Source organism: Cavia porcellus, unplaced genomic scaffold (assembly GCF_034190915.1).
Source record: "Cavia porcellus strain 051 isolate PalLab524CR breed Dunkin Hartley unplaced genomic scaffold, mCavPor4.1 scaffold_4, whole genome shotgun sequence".
In the NCBI taxonomy this organism is placed as follows: Eukaryota; Metazoa; Chordata; class Mammalia; order Rodentia; family Caviidae; genus Cavia; species Cavia porcellus.
In genome coordinates this window covers 119,357,710-119,375,785 of record NW_026947487.1, presented here as the reverse complement: position 1 = coordinate 119,375,785, position 18,076 = coordinate 119,357,710, and the positions used below count along the sequence as shown (strand labels likewise).

The 18,076-nt window shown below is 65.4% G+C and overlaps 1 protein-coding gene and 1 long non-coding RNA gene across 6 annotated transcripts in view; one reads left to right on the top strand and one right to left on the bottom strand.

The window, feature by feature from the left end:
- Window positions 1-12,141: 12,141 nt before the first annotated feature.
- On the bottom strand, window positions 12,142-15,567 carry LOC106026297 (uncharacterized). The gene is made up of 2 exons (XR_002789799.2): window positions 15,334-15,567; window positions 12,142-14,903 (listed from the first exon to the last, which is right to left on the bottom strand). It is a non-coding gene; the product is annotated as an uncharacterized LOC106026297 (long non-coding RNA).
- A 1,229-nt stretch (window positions 15,568-16,796) lies between these two features.
- Window positions 16,797-18,076, top strand: part of Gse1 (Gse1 coiled-coil protein) — a 242,536-nt gene continuing 241,256 nt past the window's right edge. For all 5 annotated transcript variants that reach the window (XM_063247763.1, XM_063247764.1, XM_063247765.1 and 2 more), the window contains exon 1: window positions 16,797-18,073. In XM_063247763.1, the coding sequence (XP_063103833.1) occupies window positions 17,165-18,073 (909 nt within the window). In that variant the 5' untranslated portion in view covers window positions 16,797-17,164. The remainder of the gene's footprint in view (window positions 18,074-18,076) is intronic.

Below are 18,076 nucleotides of genomic sequence, written 5' to 3'. Positions count from 1 at the left end.
GGAGCACGGTTGCGGAGCCAGGCGTGCAAGCCAGAGGGGACGAGATGCTATGGCCTCCCCACAGGGAGGGAGGGGGCCCCCATCCTGTCCACCACCTCCCCGAAGGCCCTACGGCCACAATGCCCCAGCGACGTGGCCTGCCTGCCAAGGGGCTGCAGCCTGCAAAGCCCAGCCAAGGCCACATAGCATTTCCTGTCACCAAGCTTCTGGGGCCAAACCATGCTCCCTGTGGCCCTGTGACCGAGTGTCCCATGAGGAAGCTGCGGCTGCCTGACTGGGGGATGGGAGCCCAGGCTTTCTGTCCCACGGTCCCACCGGGCAGAACCGGGGTAGGCGGGGCCTTGGCTCTAGGGACCGCGTGAAGTTCTGCTGTGGGAGGGTCCACGGGGGTCGGAGCCTGGATAGAGCTCAGCCACCAATGCACAAGACGCTTCTGGGTCCTGCTCCCTCCCGTGGCCTGGTGGGAGAAGGCTGGGGTCTCACACTGTGGCATCTCCCCGGGGAGTTACTCCTCGCCGGGGTGACACTCCTCAATTCTGCCACCTTGCCCCAGAGGTGGTCACCAGAGCGGGGGGATGCACAGCTTGGGGCTTCCCGCAGCCCTGCTGGCAGGGTGATGGTGCCTCATGGGCTCCACTTCAATGACGGGGAACAAACGGGCAGTGGACAGCCCCAGCCTGGGTGTAGAGGGCACTGGTAGCCCTTCAAGGCAGCCAGAGCAGCTGGCTGTTCAGGGAGCGCCCAGTGGGTGGGTCCCGTACCTGGCCACGTTGCTGCTGTCCAGTTTGGTCTCACTGTCCCTTGAGGTAGATGCCACGTGTCCCTGATACCAATGAAATCTCAGACCAGAGAGAGAATGTAATTCTCTGGGGTCACCCTCCTGGCTGGGGACTGCCAGGCTGGAGGCCAGGACACCTCCCTGCCAAGCTGCCTTCGCCCCTCTGCCTGGGCCCCTCCCAGGACTTGGCTCTGCTCTCAAGAAGGTTCTAGCAACACAAAGCTAAGGGATGAGCAAAATGGTTTCCAGCTGTGCACCGCGAGGGCCCTGGAGAGCGGTCGGGCGGGGACGGAATAGGGCTGAGCCAGAGTGGTGCAGGGGGACACTGGCCGGCCACAGGAAAGGACAAAGCCCCCGCCTTTAAAACATCGCAGGGTGTGAGGCTCAATGTGCAGGCCAAGCGTGACAAGGTGACCGCGGGGCGGTGACCGCACAGTGACCGCCAGCAGCCTGGAGGCAGGCGGCACCTGGCTGGAGCGGCTGACGGCTCCCTCCCTCCCCGTGCGCGCGGCTGTGGGGGGAAGAGGGAGGCGGCAGCCGGGCCTGGAGACAGGAGGGGGCTCCTGGGCACAGTGGTGTCCCCAGGGCCACAGTAACAAGTGCCACAAACACAGGGGCTCAGGCACCCAGAGTCATCACCTTGTGGTCCTGAGCCTGGAAGTGCACACGAGCCTTAGCCAGGTCTCCTGGGCTTCAGGACACCAGCAGGTCTCTCAGAGGTGCCCGGGTGCTGGCGCTGGCTCTCCTCCCCCAGATCCACAGTGCAGCCTCCCCAGCCCCTGCTGTGCTCCGGCACGAGCCTCCCACTGCAGTGGCCTTGGGACACTGGGCCCGGATCCTGTCCCCATCTTGAGACCCCTCGCCGCCCCAGCCTCGAGTGTCACAGAGCAGGGCTTAGGGTCAGTATGTCCAGGTTGGCTTTTCTGGGTCGGGGAGGACAGGCTGAGCTGCTCCCACAGGGTTGAGGGCCCCAGGGCCCCAGGAGCCCAGGGTTTGGAGGAAAAGCCTGGGCCGAGCTGAGTCTGGGGCTCACGACAGGGCCAGGCACAGGGAGGGGAATTAGCAGGGGGCAGGAGCCAGAGGGGGCCAGGTCCCAAGCAGGGGAGACCTCGGAGGGGCAGGGCGTCCCCTGCCCTGCAGTGTAGACGGCTTAGCTGTGATGAGAGCGTCTGCAACCCCAAAGCTGGCCGGGGCGTGCTGCAGAAGGGAAGCCACAGAGCTGCAGGCCGGGCCTCGCCCAGGACTGTCCCCCAGGGGACACTGGGCACAGGGCAGTGGCCGCATCCCATCTGAGAGGCCCTTGTGTGGACGCTGTTGGGGGTGGCGCAGTTTGGTGACCCAGTGCAGAGTGTGGGGAGCCTGCGCTGTGAACCCCAAGCAGCAGAGGAGAGGAGGGTGGTGTGCCGGCCGGGGGTCTGGTGCTGTTCCCGTGTGGGTGACAGGAGCAGGACATGGTGAGCAGAGTGACACTCGGACGGCTCAGGTGGCCGAGGCAGGACGTGAGCTGGCTCTGCTGCCTGGGCTTCCGGGCTCCAGACGGCTGGCTATGGGCATCTGGGGGCCACAGGTGGTCGCAGGCAGGGCGGTGGCCATTGTGGGTGTGGCTGGACACAGGGCTGGGAGAGCTCAGGGTCCTGAGGGCACATTCCTGGGCCCGGCAGGAAGCGGTGGGCAGCCTGGGTGGACGGAGCATCATGTGGCCTCTGAGGGCAGAGGCCGGAGCCCAGCAGCAGCCTCACAAGAGGCGCCATGGATGCCGGGCCTGGCAGGTGAGGCAGGCTTCCTGGGCCCCCGTCACCGTCCTTTCCTCCTGGTCCCCTGCCAGGCAGAGCCGTGGGAAACTTGGCTGCCCAGTCTCCACGGGACTCCTCCCTGTTCAGGGCCACATCCTGTGGCCTTCGGGGTCAGGCAGCCTCACAGGGACACGGCCTGGCCTCAGCCTTGGAGCTATTAAAATCCAGCAAGCATGGAGCCCTGGATGTCCCACGGGAGGGGCGGGCCCGGCTGGCCATCACCGGTCACCGGTCACTGCGCTGGCTCACCCCAGCGCCACGCCAGACTCTGCACCTCCTTGGCCTCTCTGTGTGTCTGCCTCTGTAAACACAGGGAGGTGAGCGCAGAGGCTGGAAGATGGTGCTGCACGCTGGACGCAGGGCAGCCCAGCGAGCAGAGCCGAGCTGCAGGGGACCAGGTTTTCCTGGCAGGGTTTTGCCCAGGGCAGAGGAAACCATCAGCATGAAACCTCTTGCCCTGTGCCCTAGTCCATGCTGCTCTGGGCATCGCTCAGGGTGTGGGGACCCTGATGTCTGTGCTCTGGGGACCGCACCCAGCTCCGGGCAGAGCCTGGCACCACCCTGCCCCCTGCCGCAGACAGCACCATGGAAGGGGCGCCAGCCTGCTCAGGTCCACCCTCCCTGCTGTACAGTGGTTATTTATGGGCGGGTGGGAGGCACGGGCCTGTAAGCTGAGGCAGGAAGGACAGGATGTGGCCAAGCAGGGAGAGTCCTCCAGGACGGAATGAGGGCTTCTTAGACCCTGCCTCAATTTTGTTTCCCTATGGAGTCATTTTATTTATTTCAGTTTGAAAATGCTGTTGAGACAAACTGTTACACTGAAGCCCAGGTTGGCTTCAGACTCCTGAGCTCAGGAGATCCTCCTGCTACAGCCTCCCCTGTGGCCGGGACGGTCAGCGCCTGTGGCACACTGGCTCCCGCCCCCCTTTTTTTTTTGGTACCCGGGATCAAACTCGTGAGCTTGCACCTGCCGGGCAGACGCTCGAGCCGCTGAGCTGCATCCCTGGCCCTGCTCCCTGTTTAACACGGAGACCCCTCATGCATCGCGGGGCACAGCTCGGGGGCTCTGAGTGCCTCCGGGGTCGGCGATGCCCGGTGCTGCCTTGCACACAGCGGGGCGCTGCGTGGCCTTTTGTGCCTGGCCCTGGGCACAATTCCAGGGCCACCGTTCCTGGAGACGGAGCCATTGCATGGAGACACCACGCTGTGGCATCACTTGCACTCTGCGTGACACTTAGCCGGTTTCTGCTGTTTAATTCCCATTTTATTGATTCTTATCGTCATTATTATCTAGAGACCGGGTCTCGCCGTGCAGTCCAGCCCTCCTCCTGCCTCAGCTTCCTGGGTGCTGAGCGACAGTGTGGGCCTCGGCCCAGCCCCACTTTATTGAAATAATAACCTATTTATCTAAGTCACTAGGCTGGCCCCACTTCTGTGGTAGTCGTGGTTTACGAGGGACACAATGTCTCACGCAAGTCTGTTTCGCGATCTGCGCTGGCGAGGCCCAAGGTCAGCGGGGGAGCTGGGAAGTCTGTGCCAGCAGCTGAGGGGTCTGCCCTGGAGCCCGGAAGCGATGCTCAAGGTGAGGACCAGGCTCCCCGAGAAGTCCCACAGCCACCCCCAGCGACAGCGATCTCCGGAGCTCGTCCGACCGTGAGAACAGCCGAGCCCGTGTCAGGAAGCCAGCGTGACAGCTCCTCCAGGAGGACCTACACACCCGGGGAAGCAGCCCGCTGCGTCCTCCCAGGCCTCCTGTTTGTGTTGGCAGCGACCCCCAGGAGGGCCCTGGCACCCAGCACCGTGCTGAACAGTCGAGCTGGGGTCACAGCGGCTGTCACCCCACCCCGCCTCCTGCTCCTCCTGCCTCGGCCTCCTGCGTAGTGGAGATGACGGGCGAGCACCACCACGGCTGGCTGATTTCATCCCCATTTTAAAGCAGGAAACCGAGGCTGACCCAGCTACTCGCCCAGGTCCACCCCTGCCTCACAACCCAGCAACTGCGCTTTTGGGTGTCAGCCCAGGGGAAATGTGAACACACCAGACCCAAGGCCCACGCACCTGTCCCCTCACCTTGCTTGGAACGAGACTGCAGGCCTGGGAGCTCTGCATCTTGGGGGCCCAAGTGGGAGGATTGCAAATCCAACACCAGCCTGGCAATTTGACAACTTAGCAAGTCTGGGAATGTCAAAAAAGAGCTGCGGATGTAGCTCATGCAAGGCCAGGAGTTCAGTGCCCAGCACTGGACCAGCAGGAGGAGGAGGAGCAGGAGGAGGAGGAGGAGGAGGAGGAAGAGGAGCAGGAGGAGGAGGAGCAGGAGGAGGAGGAGGAGCAGGAGGAGGAGCAGCAGGAGGAGGAGGAGCAGGAGGAAGAGGAGGAGCAGGAGGAGGAGGAGCAGGAGGAGGAGGAGCAGGAGGAGGAGGAGCAGGAGGAGCAACATGAGGAGCACAGGCCAAGGCCACATGGGGGCCCAGGTGGGCCCAGCTGTCCGGCCGACTCTTCCAGGCCAGGCAGCTGGGCTGGCCAGCATGGCAGTGCCATGGGAGGACACGGGCTGTGTCCAGTCCCTCGCTTTCCTCCCACAGCCCCTCCCGTGATCTCTGAGCCCCCTCCTGACCCTCCCTCGTCCACTCTGCCCTGCCTGTTCCTGGGCCCAAGTTGGGTGGAGCTGCTGGGCTGGAGCTGTCAGAGCTACAGTCCCAGGACAGCGATGGTGGCCCCAAAGACCATAGGACCAGGGTCCAGTGTGGCCCAGAAGTCAGCCAGCCTGGGGTCCCCTCTGACTCCTCCAGGCCTCTAAGTGCAAGGTTGTCTCCTCCGGGCAGGCAGGAGGCTCAGTTCCAGGGGAGGCCAGCAAGGCCAGGACCAGAGGCCAGCTCAGCACAGGTGCTGCCCAACACTGGCTGCCACCATCTGGTGCCAAGGCCTGTTTTCAGCTTCTTGACACAGAATGTTCTCCGCAGGACCCTCCTGAGACTTAGCCCAGGGGCCAGCAGCTCCTCCCCGGCCATCATGGGGTGCAGGCGGGGGAAGCCGGGCCCGGGGCCCCAGGGTGGCAGCAGAGCAGCTGCCGGGAGGTGGGGTTGGGCGGAGGTGGGCACCAGAGAACATCCAGGCCCCTCGGAGGGGTCACAGGATCTGCGTCCCCGGCCTTGGCCTCTGCCTGGCACCAGGTGCTCCATGCCAGGGTCCTGGCAGCTGGCAAGGGTGACAGCTGGCCCCTCCCAGGGACAAGCTCCCACACGTTCCCTCCGGGGTGGAGGCCGAGCCGAGGACGGGAACAGCTGGGCGTGATGCTGGCTGGGTGCAGGGCCACACGGGGCGGTGGTGATGCGTGTGGGTAGAGGGCAGAGGGAGGGTCCGTCTGGGCCGGCTGGGCCTCCTCCCCTCCAGCTCTGGGATGGCTGCCGTGCCGCATCCGTCCTGGTGAGGGGTTGGCTCTCAGGGGCTTCTTTCTGTCGCTGCCCCGGAGATTCTGCGACAGACACTTTTGGCTGCGATGCTGTGACAGGAGATCTGGCCACCTCTCTGGGCCACATCTCTGCACAGGGCAGGTGAAGGGTGTGCAGGTCCAGCTCTGGACATTCTCTCACGCCGAAGCCCAGCGGCCCAGGGAAGGCAGAGCGGGGCAGGTCCCGCCGTGCAGAGGGACTTTGCAAGGTCCCCGGTCATTTTTAGCCTGCCTCTCTGGGGACTTGCACTCTGTCCTCGGGCTGGGCGGCTCTCGCCAAGTTTCTTTTTCTGGCCATGAGCTCAGGCCGCGTGCGCAGCCAGCACTAAACAGGAGCAGCCTGGACACGCGGCGGGGCGGGGAGCCGGCAGATGGCGGGCCACCTGTTGCAGGGTGGCAGCGACCCAGCAGTGCGCAACTCCTCGCGCCTCCTGCCACGCGGATCTTCTAGCCGGCGCCATCTCCCCGCCCCTGTCCTGTGCGTCCATGGCGGGCTCTGGGCTCGGGGTGCTTTTGGAGCAGGCAGACCGGGGCGGGGCACGCCAGCCAAGTCCTCTCCAGGGCCCGGTCCTCAGGCCAGGGCGGGAGGCGGGGACACCGAGCTCAGAAGATGCCCCCATCCCGCCACGGCCAGGAGGGCTCAGCCACCTAGTCGGGGGATTGTAAGACTTTTAAACTCCTCAAGACACAGCCTCAGCTAGGTGAGTTGACACACGCGGAATCCCAGCTCTCAGGCTGAGGGGGGGCACACCCCGAGTTCCAGGCCCGTTACTGCATTTGAGGCAGCCTAGACTACACAGCCAGAGGGACAGTGTCCCCTGGGCTCCAGAGCGAGCCCTTCGGAAGTATGTATGAGGGAGGAGCCGTCAGGACGCCCGGGCCGTCACGTGGCACACGAAAGGCTTTCGGGCCTTTCCCAGGGCCACGGAGATGACGGGGCCTCTGCCTTCCACTGCCGTTGGGGTGGCCTCCTGTGGGCTGACCCTGGTGGCCCCTGCGTGGCTGTCACCCTCAGGCTTCCTCATGTGGGGCTCAGTCCCGTTCCACATTTCCAGCATCGTACAAGCTCAAAAAGAAAACCCCAGCATTTCATGCAGCTTCTTTGGTCCCCCAAATCTGCCCTGAACAGACGCGTGGTTGTTCACACCTCTCCCCGTCAGCACGAGGGCAGATCCCCGTCTCCCCTGAGAAGCACCGTAGTGCCTGCCCGAGCCCTGCCCCGCGCCGTGCTGGGCTGGCGGTGTGCTGTGTCGGCTCAGACAGCGTGTGCCCTGTGCCTCTGACGGGGGACACAGGGGTGTCCCGAGAGCAGCCGGGAGACGAGCCTGCCCTCTGCCACCACGCAGGGACACACCGTTATACCTGTGTGCTCCGGGCAGCCCCAGTCAGTGCTCTGGGAGCCGTGGCCTGGGGCCTGCCTGCCTCAGCCTCCCAGGTACCCTTAAACCACACCCTTAAACTGCCCTGAGCTGCGTCCCCACTCAGCCTGGCCTCAGCTCCTTCAACAGTTCAGGGCCCCTCTGGGGCCATCAACTTGGAGGCCCTGAGCCATTAACGTTGGCTACACGGGGACACACTCGGGGCAGAAACTGCCGCCCTGCCCGTCCCTTCCCAGACCTGACCTTGCGGTGCGTCCCCCAGGGAGCCCGGCCTCCCCGTCCCTCCCTCCGAGTCCCCTCAGAACCCCGTGTCACCCGTCAGTCCACCCTTCCACCCGCCCACCTCTGAGCCCCACTCACCACACGTCCAGCCACTCTCTACCCTCCTCAGCCACTCCTCCATCTGTCCACCACCCGTCTGTCTGTCCGTCCTTCCTCCCATGACCTCCCATCTACCCAGCCATTTCCCACCACCCATCCTCCGTGCAGCCTCCACCTCTCACCCGCGCATCCGCCCGTCTCCTCACCCACCTGTCCACACACCCACCCAGTGCCCCCCGCCCAGCCGCCCGCCGTCCACCTCTCGGCATCCGTCCATCTGGTCCCGGCAGCTGCTCAGTGAGCCCCGGAGGAAGGAAGGAACGGCGAGCTCCTCCCAGGATCCACTCAGGAACCCTAAGAAAAAGGGACAGGGTGACCTCCAGCAGGAGGCTGACCAGACCCCTCTCGCCCTTGCCCGATCCCTCTGTGCTTCCCGGCCAGCATTTGCTGAGGGCCCCCTCCAGGCCAGGAGCTGCACCCTTGGAGCTGGGCCCTCGCCCAGCAGCTTTGGGGAGACGGGTTGATCAGTGACCACATCAGGGTGCACAACCAGCAACAGCCATATGTGCCCAGGAGAAGAAGGCCCGGCCTGTCCCCCGGGTCCTGAGCCAGGCCTTCACCCGAGGGCTCCTGTGGGCCTGGAGGCTACAAGGCTGGACAGGGCAGGGCGAAGGGGCTGGGGGGGCGGTGATCGAGAGGCCCGGGAGGGAACCTGCCAGGGCGCTGAAGGGGCAAACGGGAAGCGGGGCTGAAGGGGGGCCAGGAGGGTGGGGAGCAGTGTGCTACGGGCTGCGGTGGAGACCGGGGCCGGCCCAGCCCTCGGCTCCTGCGCCTGTCCCCGGCTCTGGCTCCTGGAGCTTGTGCAGAGAGAGCACCTCCTCTGCCCCCGCTGATGCCAGCCTGGCCCAGGCTCAGACCTCAGCCCCTCGCTCTCCACTGAGCCCTGCAGCCGGGGCCACAGTGCCAGCCTTCCCGCCCCAGAACCGTCCCAGCGCCTCCCACATCTCAGGCGGCCTGACAGTATGAGTGGCCAGGCGGGCACGGGCGCCTCGTGGGAGTCTTTCCGGAAGGTGATGGGGTACTTGGGGGTGGGCCTGGGAACTCAGGGACCAAGACACAACCTCCGTGTCCCTCAGGGCCAGAGGCAGAGCGTGAGCTACTCCAGCAAGAACTCAGGACGAGGTCCTCAGAGCCACGTGTCCCCCTTCCTGAAAGATCGGGACAGCACAGGGCTGGGACTCAGAAAGGCTGAGGCCCAGGCCTGACCTGGGCGACCTTGAGTGAGGCCAGGTTGTGCCTGCTCTCAGAGGCTGAGACAGAACCATCTCCAAGGAAAATGAGGCTGGGTGTGAAGCCCACAGGGCCTGAAGCAGGGGGAGGCGTGGCTGCTCCCTAGACCCCGCTGGACCAGAGAAACGTGGCTCGGGCCGAGACGGAATGGACCAGCTGGAGTCTGAAATCAGAGGCAGACTCGTGCAGTTCTCCGTGTGGGTTCTGGAGCCAGACAGCCTGGGCTGCAGCCCCAGATCTGTGGGTTAGAAGCTGTGTGACCCTGGGCAAATAGCTTAGCCTCTCTGTGCCCGAAATTCCCCATCTGAGAAGTGGGAACCGTGCGTACCCACTCTGTCCTTGGGGCTGGAAGGATGGCTCTGGATGCTGCCTGCCAGTCTGGAACAGACCCTGGAGATCAACACGGCCGGAATTCTCCTGCAAAGACGCATGCGCCATGGGCTGAACCCAGCCCTGAGAGGGGTGGAGCCGAGACCAGCTTGATGAGGGCCAGGGACTGTGAGCTACTGTTCCTCGGGAGCCTGCCCTCCGGACAGCTGGAATGTTCCCCATCACGCGAAGAGCCGGCAGATTGGAATTTAAAACTGTTTCCCCTTTTAGAGTGAGCCCTGCCTGAGTATTTCTGGCCTGTGAAAGGAACATAGTTTTAGAGCCAGGGCAGAAAACCACATGTGCGTGCACAGCCCAAGGAAAACACGGCCACCGTGGCCCGCGCCGCAGCCTGCCGGGCTCCGCGTGCTCGGGTGGGCGGGGAGGCCTGCGGGGAGCCCGCCAGGGCCAGGGTCAGCCGGTGGGTGGGCTGGTGGCTGTGAGAGGCGACAGGGAGGACCAGGCTGGGACCAGGAGCCCAGGAGTCACAGCAGCAGCAGCGTCTGGGGTGTGATTTAAGGCCCTCAGTGTGCAGCGGAGCGCGCCTCTAACCTTGCAGGCAGGGGTTCCGCTCTTAGGTGGCCACAGAACAGAAAGGCTTTGTGTGTCTCCTTTTTTTTTTTTTAAATGGAGTCAGGGTCCTACTATGTCGCCCAGCTAGTCCTGAACTCACTATGCAGCACAGGCTTGCCGAGATCCTCCTGCCTCAGCCTCTGGAGTGCTAGGTGACAGGTGTGTGCCACCACCCCTGATGGTATTATGTGTTTTCAGGAAAAGGCATGAACCCAACACTTAGGGGAAAAACTGCTCCTGACATGAGCTCCAGATGGAGATTCCCTAAAGCCCAACAATGGATAAGGCGAGGCACATTCATCCGCCAGGGGAGCACTATTCAGCACCAAACAGGATAAACGGCTGCTACTTGAAAACACAGGGGTGGGGTGGAGTGTGCCACCGGCACCCTGGAGGCCTGGGTTCTACCCCCCAGCACCGTGGAGCAGAACAAAGCAAAGCACCCCCAGATGGACGTAATGTGGAGTAGAAAGCTGGTCCCCAAGAACACGTGATGGTCTTCCACCTCCAGGGTACAAACAGGGCCCGCAGGAGTTTTGGCTGGGACACACAGCCAAGCCCAGAAAACACTGGACAGCAGAAGCAGCCGGACACAGAGCCCGCGGCCTGTGGGGGCTCCCCAGACCCGGCCACTCTGCAGAGACCAACCACAGATCCCCAGTGCCGGAGCTGGGGGAGCTGCACGGGGGCACGGGGGCACAGGGTCAAGGTTTCCCTCTGGGGTGAAGAAAACGGGGTGAAGCCCTCATGCTGGGGCCACACTGCTCGGTGAACTCGCTCACGCGGGCCAGTTGCGGACTCTGTGGCCGACAGCTCCATAATGCCGCCTAGAGAGGAGTCCGGAGTTAGAACTTGGGGTGCCCGGAGTCCTGGCTGTGAGCTGTCACTCTTGGCAGGGGGACAGAACAGCTCTCCTGGGAGCTGGACGCATCACTTCTAGCCGGCCCCACAGGGGTGTCCAGCTTGGGAGAACTTGGTGAGATGCCCATGTTTCTGTCCAGAGGTGACACTGCAGTGAAGGTTTAAAAAGCCCAGCACCCCAGTTGAGCGCTAGACGCATGCTTCCGGGCCACCGCATGTCCCTGTGACAAGTCCAGCAGCAGCCCGGCAACCGCATAAATAACAGGCCGGGAAGGCAGCTGGCAGCTGGGCTTGGAACACACTGTCAGTGACTCAGAGAACAGCTGGAAAGAATCTGGGGCCCCCACTTCCCGGCCCTCCCGTGCCAGCCCATGCGGCGCTCCAGGCCCTGGGCTTGGGGACCCTTGGGCTGAGTGTAGCGGCTGCTGGTGGAGTCATGGGCAGGTCCAGAAGGCGGCCAGTGAGCCCTGACCATCAGCCTCCTTGGCAGGGCCCGGCGAGGGACAAGGAAGCCTTTATGGGGCCGGATCAGGCGAGGCTGGCCTGCACGGGGTGGGTGAGAGCTAGGCGCCCGGGTCCAGGCTGCCCTGACACGGCCCAGCAAGGCGGGGCTTGGGGCTGGGGTCACTGTGGCCAGCATCGGCGTCCTGTGGGCAAAGACATTTGGTGCCTATGTTCTAGGAGTTCGTGGTGAGACCCAGAGGGCAAAGCCACTGCATTTGGTGGCCCTCTAACAGATGAGTCCTGTGGTCACAGGCTGGGGGATGAAAGCTGGCTGTACCCCGGCTACTGTCCCCACCTCTGGCCCACCTACACCCCACGGTCCCCAGACCCTCCGAGGTGTTGATGGCCGTGCTGGGTTACTGCCGCCAGCCCTGGGCACGGCAGCCAGCAGCCAAGGCGTCTCGGAGGCACTGGGATATCTGTGGGGCGACTGCCTGTCCTCCCACGCAGGTCAGCGCTGGCCACCGTTTATCAAAGGCATCTTAAAGGCCCTGAAGTTCACGGCAAAATCCTTGGATTTGGGGGTGCCAGTGGAGGTGGCATCTCTCAGAGCCATATGCTGGGCCCTGCTCTCAGAGGTTCTGTGTCAGGTCAAAGGGGAACAAAGGGAGGTTTTGGGGGGCCTGATTCTGCTCAAAATCACACCGCACACCCTGAACTTTAATTGCACAAACACGGGCTGCGATTTTCTTTAAACAAGGAACTCGGCAGCTTACGGCACATTTCTGCCTACTTTGAAAACCTGGAGATTTTTTTTTAAAGTTCCCCTCGTCCCCCAATCTCAGAGACCTCAGAAGCTAAAAAAGGAACACATCTAAGACAGAGTGGGCGCATGTTGTGTTTATATTAAGGAATGAGCACAGTTAGGATGGGTGGCACACACGGAACTCTGCCAGCCTGGCAGCTGACCCTGGCTCCCACTGCCGCCCTGAGCGTCTCCCTGCTGTGCCGAGCCTCAGTTTCCCCTCTCTCCAGTGGACGAAGGCTTCCCGCCAGGCCTCAGTGCGCCGCTGTGTCACGAGCCACCAGATGTGAGACGGTTGCTCGGCCGAGGCTGCATAAATCCCAGGACGTTTTCTTCTTATCCCTAACATTCTGCCTGAGGAGGAGGAGGAGGCATCCTTGCCAGGCGCCCGCCATGTCTGGAGCTCTTTCCTTCCTTCTTAGGCAGAATTTGAAAGAGAAGGGAACACAGAACAGGGCGGGCAGAGGGTCGCTCTTGTCGTCCTGGTCCCCAGCGAGCCGGAGGCCAAGCACACTGCGCCGCCGGCTGCCGGGATCGGGCAGGGTGGGGCAGCCCGAGGAGGTGATTGTGTCCTGGGGGGCTGCCAAGGCCCCGGCGGGTCAGGGGGGCAGGAAGAGGGCAGAGGCCCGGGGAAGAGGAAGCCAGGTCACAGAGCCGGCGCGCAGGAGCGTGGGGAAAAGTCACAGCCAAGCGCCAGCTCTGGGAAGAGGGAAGGGTGCGGAGATTCGAGGAAGCGACTAGGGGTGGGCCCCGGGTCTTGGGGGGCCACCCTGAGGCTGGGACAGAGGCAGCATCCCTGGACCCAGCACTGATGGGGCCCCAACCCTGACTTGGGCCCTGTGAACCCAGAACAGGGCATTTGGAGGCCAAGGGGGACGCAGGAGACGGACGCAGCTGTGTGTGTGTGTGTGTGTGTGTGTGTGCACACGTGCGTGCGCGACACTGGGAAGACATGGTCCCCCAGGGACACAGGCCTGCACGTGGCGCCCAGACACCCCCACAGGGGGCTGCGAGTGCGAGGGCGGGGGGCTCACAGCTGCCCACCCGACGGCCTCTGGTCCTCGGGGAACCTTCTTGCATCTCCCTGTGTGAACGCGGCCGGCTTCCTTAGGTGCGGACCTGAGAACACACGGGCCGGGCTCAGGTCGCTGCTGTCCAGCGAGCCGGACTTGGGGTGAAGCCACTCTGAGCAGGGGGTGACGCCCACCAAGCCGCAGAGCTGGCCAGGGCTTCCCTCCTCCTCAGCTGGGAGCTGGGACATCACAGAGCCCACCTGGGCTGCTGGCCCTGACCCTGGGTCAGCGACGCGGCGCCTGTGCGGTGCAAGTCTGGCGCGTGGTGGCTATGTTGTTTTATTTTTCTTTCCTGGATGGGGAAACTGAGGCTAAGTAGCAGGCCAAGGCCGCAGCACTGGTGACCAGGGGCTGTGGCATCGGTCTGTGGTCCCTTGCCGCCTACCCACAGATGACCAAGCCTGTCACTCGCCTTCTTCCTCCTTCTCTGACCTGTGCCTGGGGACTTTCCTGAGTCACTGTCACAGAGAACCAGAAACAGAAACCTCTGGTCCTCTTCACACACACTGGCACACGCACGCACACACACGCACAGGGACCCACAGAACCATACATGTAGACAAATGTGTGCATGCGTGTGTGCACAGCACATATGTGCATCAGCACACTCACACACGCACACACACACACACAGGAAGCTCCTCTGGAGGCACCTCCCTCTGTCCCAGTGACCCTGGGCTGTCCTCAGGCTGGGCATACGTTGTCACAGCAGCTCCTGACACTGGGCAGGAACAGCTGGGCCCCACACACAGCACCCACCACACACCCTGTCTCTGTGCCGGGGCGCCCTCAGGCCCCATGAGGTAAGGCCCGCCGAGTGGGCTGCCCAGGGTTGAGCCATCAAGGACATAGGATGGGGTCTGGGAGCGTGGGAGCTGTGCACAGCCAGCCCTGGTCGCCTAGAGAGCAAGACGGAGCCAGGTTCTGTCCTCTGGAGAGGTGCTGGGATCCACACAACAGCAGAAATGCAGCGGAGAAACCTGACCAAACTCGGGGGACCGGCCGTTTCAGAAGACCAGAAGCCTCTTCTGTCACCGCTCCAGGACCTTCAAGACTCAGCGCTCCCCAGAGAATGCTGGGCAGTGAGGACAACCTGTGCTAGGCCTGGGGGACCCCGCCTACCCACACAGAGCCCTGGGTTCCCCCACAGCCATCCTGTGCCCAGCCAGCTTGGGTGAGACCCAGCAGCCCCGCAACTGGCACCGACCCAAAGAAACAGACTTTGCCCTTTCAGGGTTTCCTAATCTGTCCCACTGAGTGGGTTTTACAAATGCCAGGGCCCGGCAGCCCCGCAGCCCCGGGTGCTTCTGGACAGCTTGCTGAGCCAGCAATTTCCTGGACCCCGCGCAGGGAGGCCTCAAGTCCCACGTTCCCGCTGCCAGGCCAGTCTTCCTGTTAGTCCTGCAGTATCCCCAGGGATGCCCAGGAGGTGACCCTTTCCCTTTTAACACACGGGCCCCTGCCCTGGGGTGGGGGGAGGAAGCCCCTTTCCACTTCCACCCCCGAGGGCCAGAGGCCCGCCCAGTGCTGTCCCCAGGAGGACTCCAGCAGCCCAGTCAGGACAGCTGCACACCGCTGGGAAACCACAGGCTTGGATCCTGCCTGAAGCTTCTGGAAAGATGTCATTCCACAGACGGGACACGTGAGGTCCAGAGAGGTCCCCTGGCCGGGGCCAGCGCCGGGGAGCGGAGGAGGGGTCCTGGCTGCGAACTTGCCGCCGCTGGCTCGTGCACAGATGCTGATGCGGACCAGATGTGGGCCTCCTGAGGCTGCGGGGTCAGAGGGGTAACTGAACCCTGGGCGCCGCCTCCTTCCCATCTGTGCAATGGGCTGACCGCGCTCTGGACCTGGCCAGTGGGCGGAGTCACTGGGCTGCGGTCAGGGTTGCCCGGAGCTCTGCGGGTTTCCCCGCGTTAAATGCAGTGAGGTTGGAGAAACAGCAGCTCTCAGGGCAGCTGCTGTTCAACGCCGCGGGAGAAGGACCCGGACAGGCCGAGTCCCCTGCCCTGGACACTCAGGACCCTCTCTGCCTCTGCCTTGGCCAGCCACGGGGAGGGCAGTGCCCGTGAGGACCCTGCCCCAGGGCCTGGCGTTCACTGACGGGCGGGAAGAGACCAGGGCTGAGGCTTCCTTCCTTCTCCCAAACTGGAGCGCCAGCCGGAGCGCGCGGCGCGGGCGGGGAGGGTCGCCCTCGCTCACCTGGCTCCTCCCACGTCCCGCTTGACCTCTGCTGAAAGACCAGCCTGGGCCGCCGCCGTGTCACGGGTCCCCAGGGGACCGTGGAGCCGAGCGCGCTGCAGCGGGAGGCCCCTAATTGGGGCCATGAATCACGGCGCGCGGCCGGGCTGGACACAAAATAGATAGAGGCGCCGGCGAGCCGCGGTGCGCAGTGTGGGCCGCGGAGGGAGGAGGCGGCGAGGGGCGGAGGGGGGAAGGGAGGGGGGGGAGGGGGAGGGGAGGAGGGGGAGGGGGGAGAGGAGGAGGGGGAGGGAGAAGAGGGGGAAGGGGAGGGGGCGGGGAAGAGAGGGGGCGGGGAGGGGCACGGAGGGAGGAGGGGGAGGAGCCCGCGGGGGCGGAGCGGGGAGGAGAAGCGGGAGGCGGGTCCCCGCCGCGGCCCGCCCCTCCCGGTTAAATGACCGGCCTGGCCGGCCCGCCTGCACATGCGGCCGCCGCTCGCGCCGCCCAGGGCTCGGAGGCCGGAGCCGCTGCGTTCCGGGCGCTCGCGGGCGCCGAGGCGGCCGCGGGGGGCGCGGGGACCCGCGGGCGCCACCCCGAGCGCCCGCCCCCGCCCCGCGGCGCGCACCCCGGCCCGGGCGGGCGCGCGTGGGGTCCCGGGCGGCCCATGGCGGCGGCGGGCGCGCGCGCCGCGCTGTCCTGCTTCGTGTGCGGCGGCGGCATCGCGCGCGGCCGGGCGCTGAAGCTGCAGGTGCGGCGTCCGGGCGCCGGCGCCCCCGCGCGGCCCTTCTTCCCGTTCCTGCTGCGCCAGGAGCCGGCGCCCGGCGCGCGCGGGCTGAGCGCGGCCGACGGCTGCGTGCTGGTGTGCGCCGTGTGCCGCTGCTTCCTGGGCGAGCAGTGGGCCGCCTTCGAGCGCGCGCGCACGCCCGTGGACCAGCGCGTGTACTGGCTCAAGCGGCCGCACCAGTGCCACGCGGGCGCCAGGGCGCGCGGGGCCCGCGAGTGGGACGGCGGCGGCCACGACGCGGACGACGGGCGCGGGCCCCGCGCGGCCGACGCCGAGGACGCGCGCGACTCGGAGCTGTCGGAGCTGTCGGACCCCGAGCCCGCGTCGGAGCCGGAGCCGGAGCCGGACACGGCCTCGCGCGAAGCTGCGGCTGCCAGCCCCGGACTGGACGCGCCCCCCGTGCCGGGACCCCCCGCGGGAGAGGCGGAAGACGCGCACACCTCGGGGCTCCGCGAGGACCTGGAGCCCCAGCCTGCAGCCCGGCGCAGGCGCAAGGGGGTCGGCCGGCACTGGGCCCCGGAGCCCCGGGCCAGTGTCCTGAGGGGCATTCAGGACCCTTGGCGGGGCCACCCTGCGCAGGCTGCCACTTCAGAGGGTGTGGACGGAGACCCCTTGGGCAGGGCCACTGGGCCCCCGGAGAGCACGTCGGAGGACAGTGACATCAACATCACCAGCGAGGACGAGGACTCCCGGGAGCAGCCTGCCCGGGACCCCTGCGGCCCCAGGGAGAAGGACATTGGTGGCCACGTCCCACAGGCCCTCCCTGAGAGCCAGGCGGTGCCACCAGAGGGCCCCTGCTGCTACATCTGTGGGTCTGCGCTGTCGCCGGCCTCCCAGCACGAGGTCCACGTGCACAAGCAGGAGCGCCTGCCGCAGGCGCCCTTCTTCCCCTTCCTGTGGCTGCACAGCCCGCCGCCCGGCGCCCGGCCCATCAGCGAGGCGGGCAGCACGCTCGTGTGTCCCTGCTGCTTCTCGTCCCTCCGGCAGCAGTGGCAGAGCTTCGAGCTGGCCGGGGTGCCCGTGCTGCAGCGCCTCTACGTGGTGCCCCTGAGCAGCCGTGCCCCCGGCATGGCCTCCAAGGGCAGGCGGCCCCCCAGGGAGGAGGCCACGACCGGCTCCACCCTGCCCGAGGCCTGCTACCTGTGCGGAGAGGACTGCACCCCGGATGCCCGGGCCGTGCCCTCCCGTGTCCTCAACGGCAGCACGCGTGGCACCATGCACTTCCCGTTCCTCAGCCTCCTGCCCTGCCCGCCCAACGCCCGCGCCCCCAACAAGCGCTCTGAGGTGCGAAGCTGCCCCAAGTGCTTCAGCGTCCTGGAGGACGTGTGGGCCCTGTACCGGGCCTGCCAGAACCAGGAGCTCATCACCTCCGTGCAGGGCTTCCTGGGCCGCTACCACCAGGCCTTCGCAGCCTCCGACCCGGCCGTCTGCGACCCGCCTGCCCCGGCCCCCGGTGGCCCGGCCTCCGTGTGCTACATCTGTGGGGCGGAGCTGGGCCCTGGCAAGGAGTTCCAGCTCAACGTGAACCCCGCCAGTCGCCTGGGCGAGAAGGAGCCCTTCTTCCCCTTCCTGACAGTGTACCCGCCCGCACCACGTGCCAGGCCCGCCGACGCCACCGGCCTGGTGGCCACCTGCGTGCTCTGCTACCATGACCTCCTGGGCCAGTGGCTACAGCATGAGGCCCAGGGTGCCCACCACGCTGTCAGTGCCTGGTCCCGGCAGTACCAGGTGGACACCTTCGTGTGCTTCTTCTGCCAGCAGGAAAAGCGGCGCTGTCTGGGGCTGAAGTCCGTGCGGGTAGCCCGCCTGCCCCTCTTCCTCTACACCCTGCGAGCCAGCCACAGCCTGCTGGTGGACGATGGGCGGCAGCTGATCATCGGCGCCTGCCTGGAGTGTGGGACCCTGGTGTGTGCAGGCCAAGGGATCACTCGCCCCGGGCCCATGGGGTGGAGCTCCCCAGTGACCACAGCAAGAAAGGTA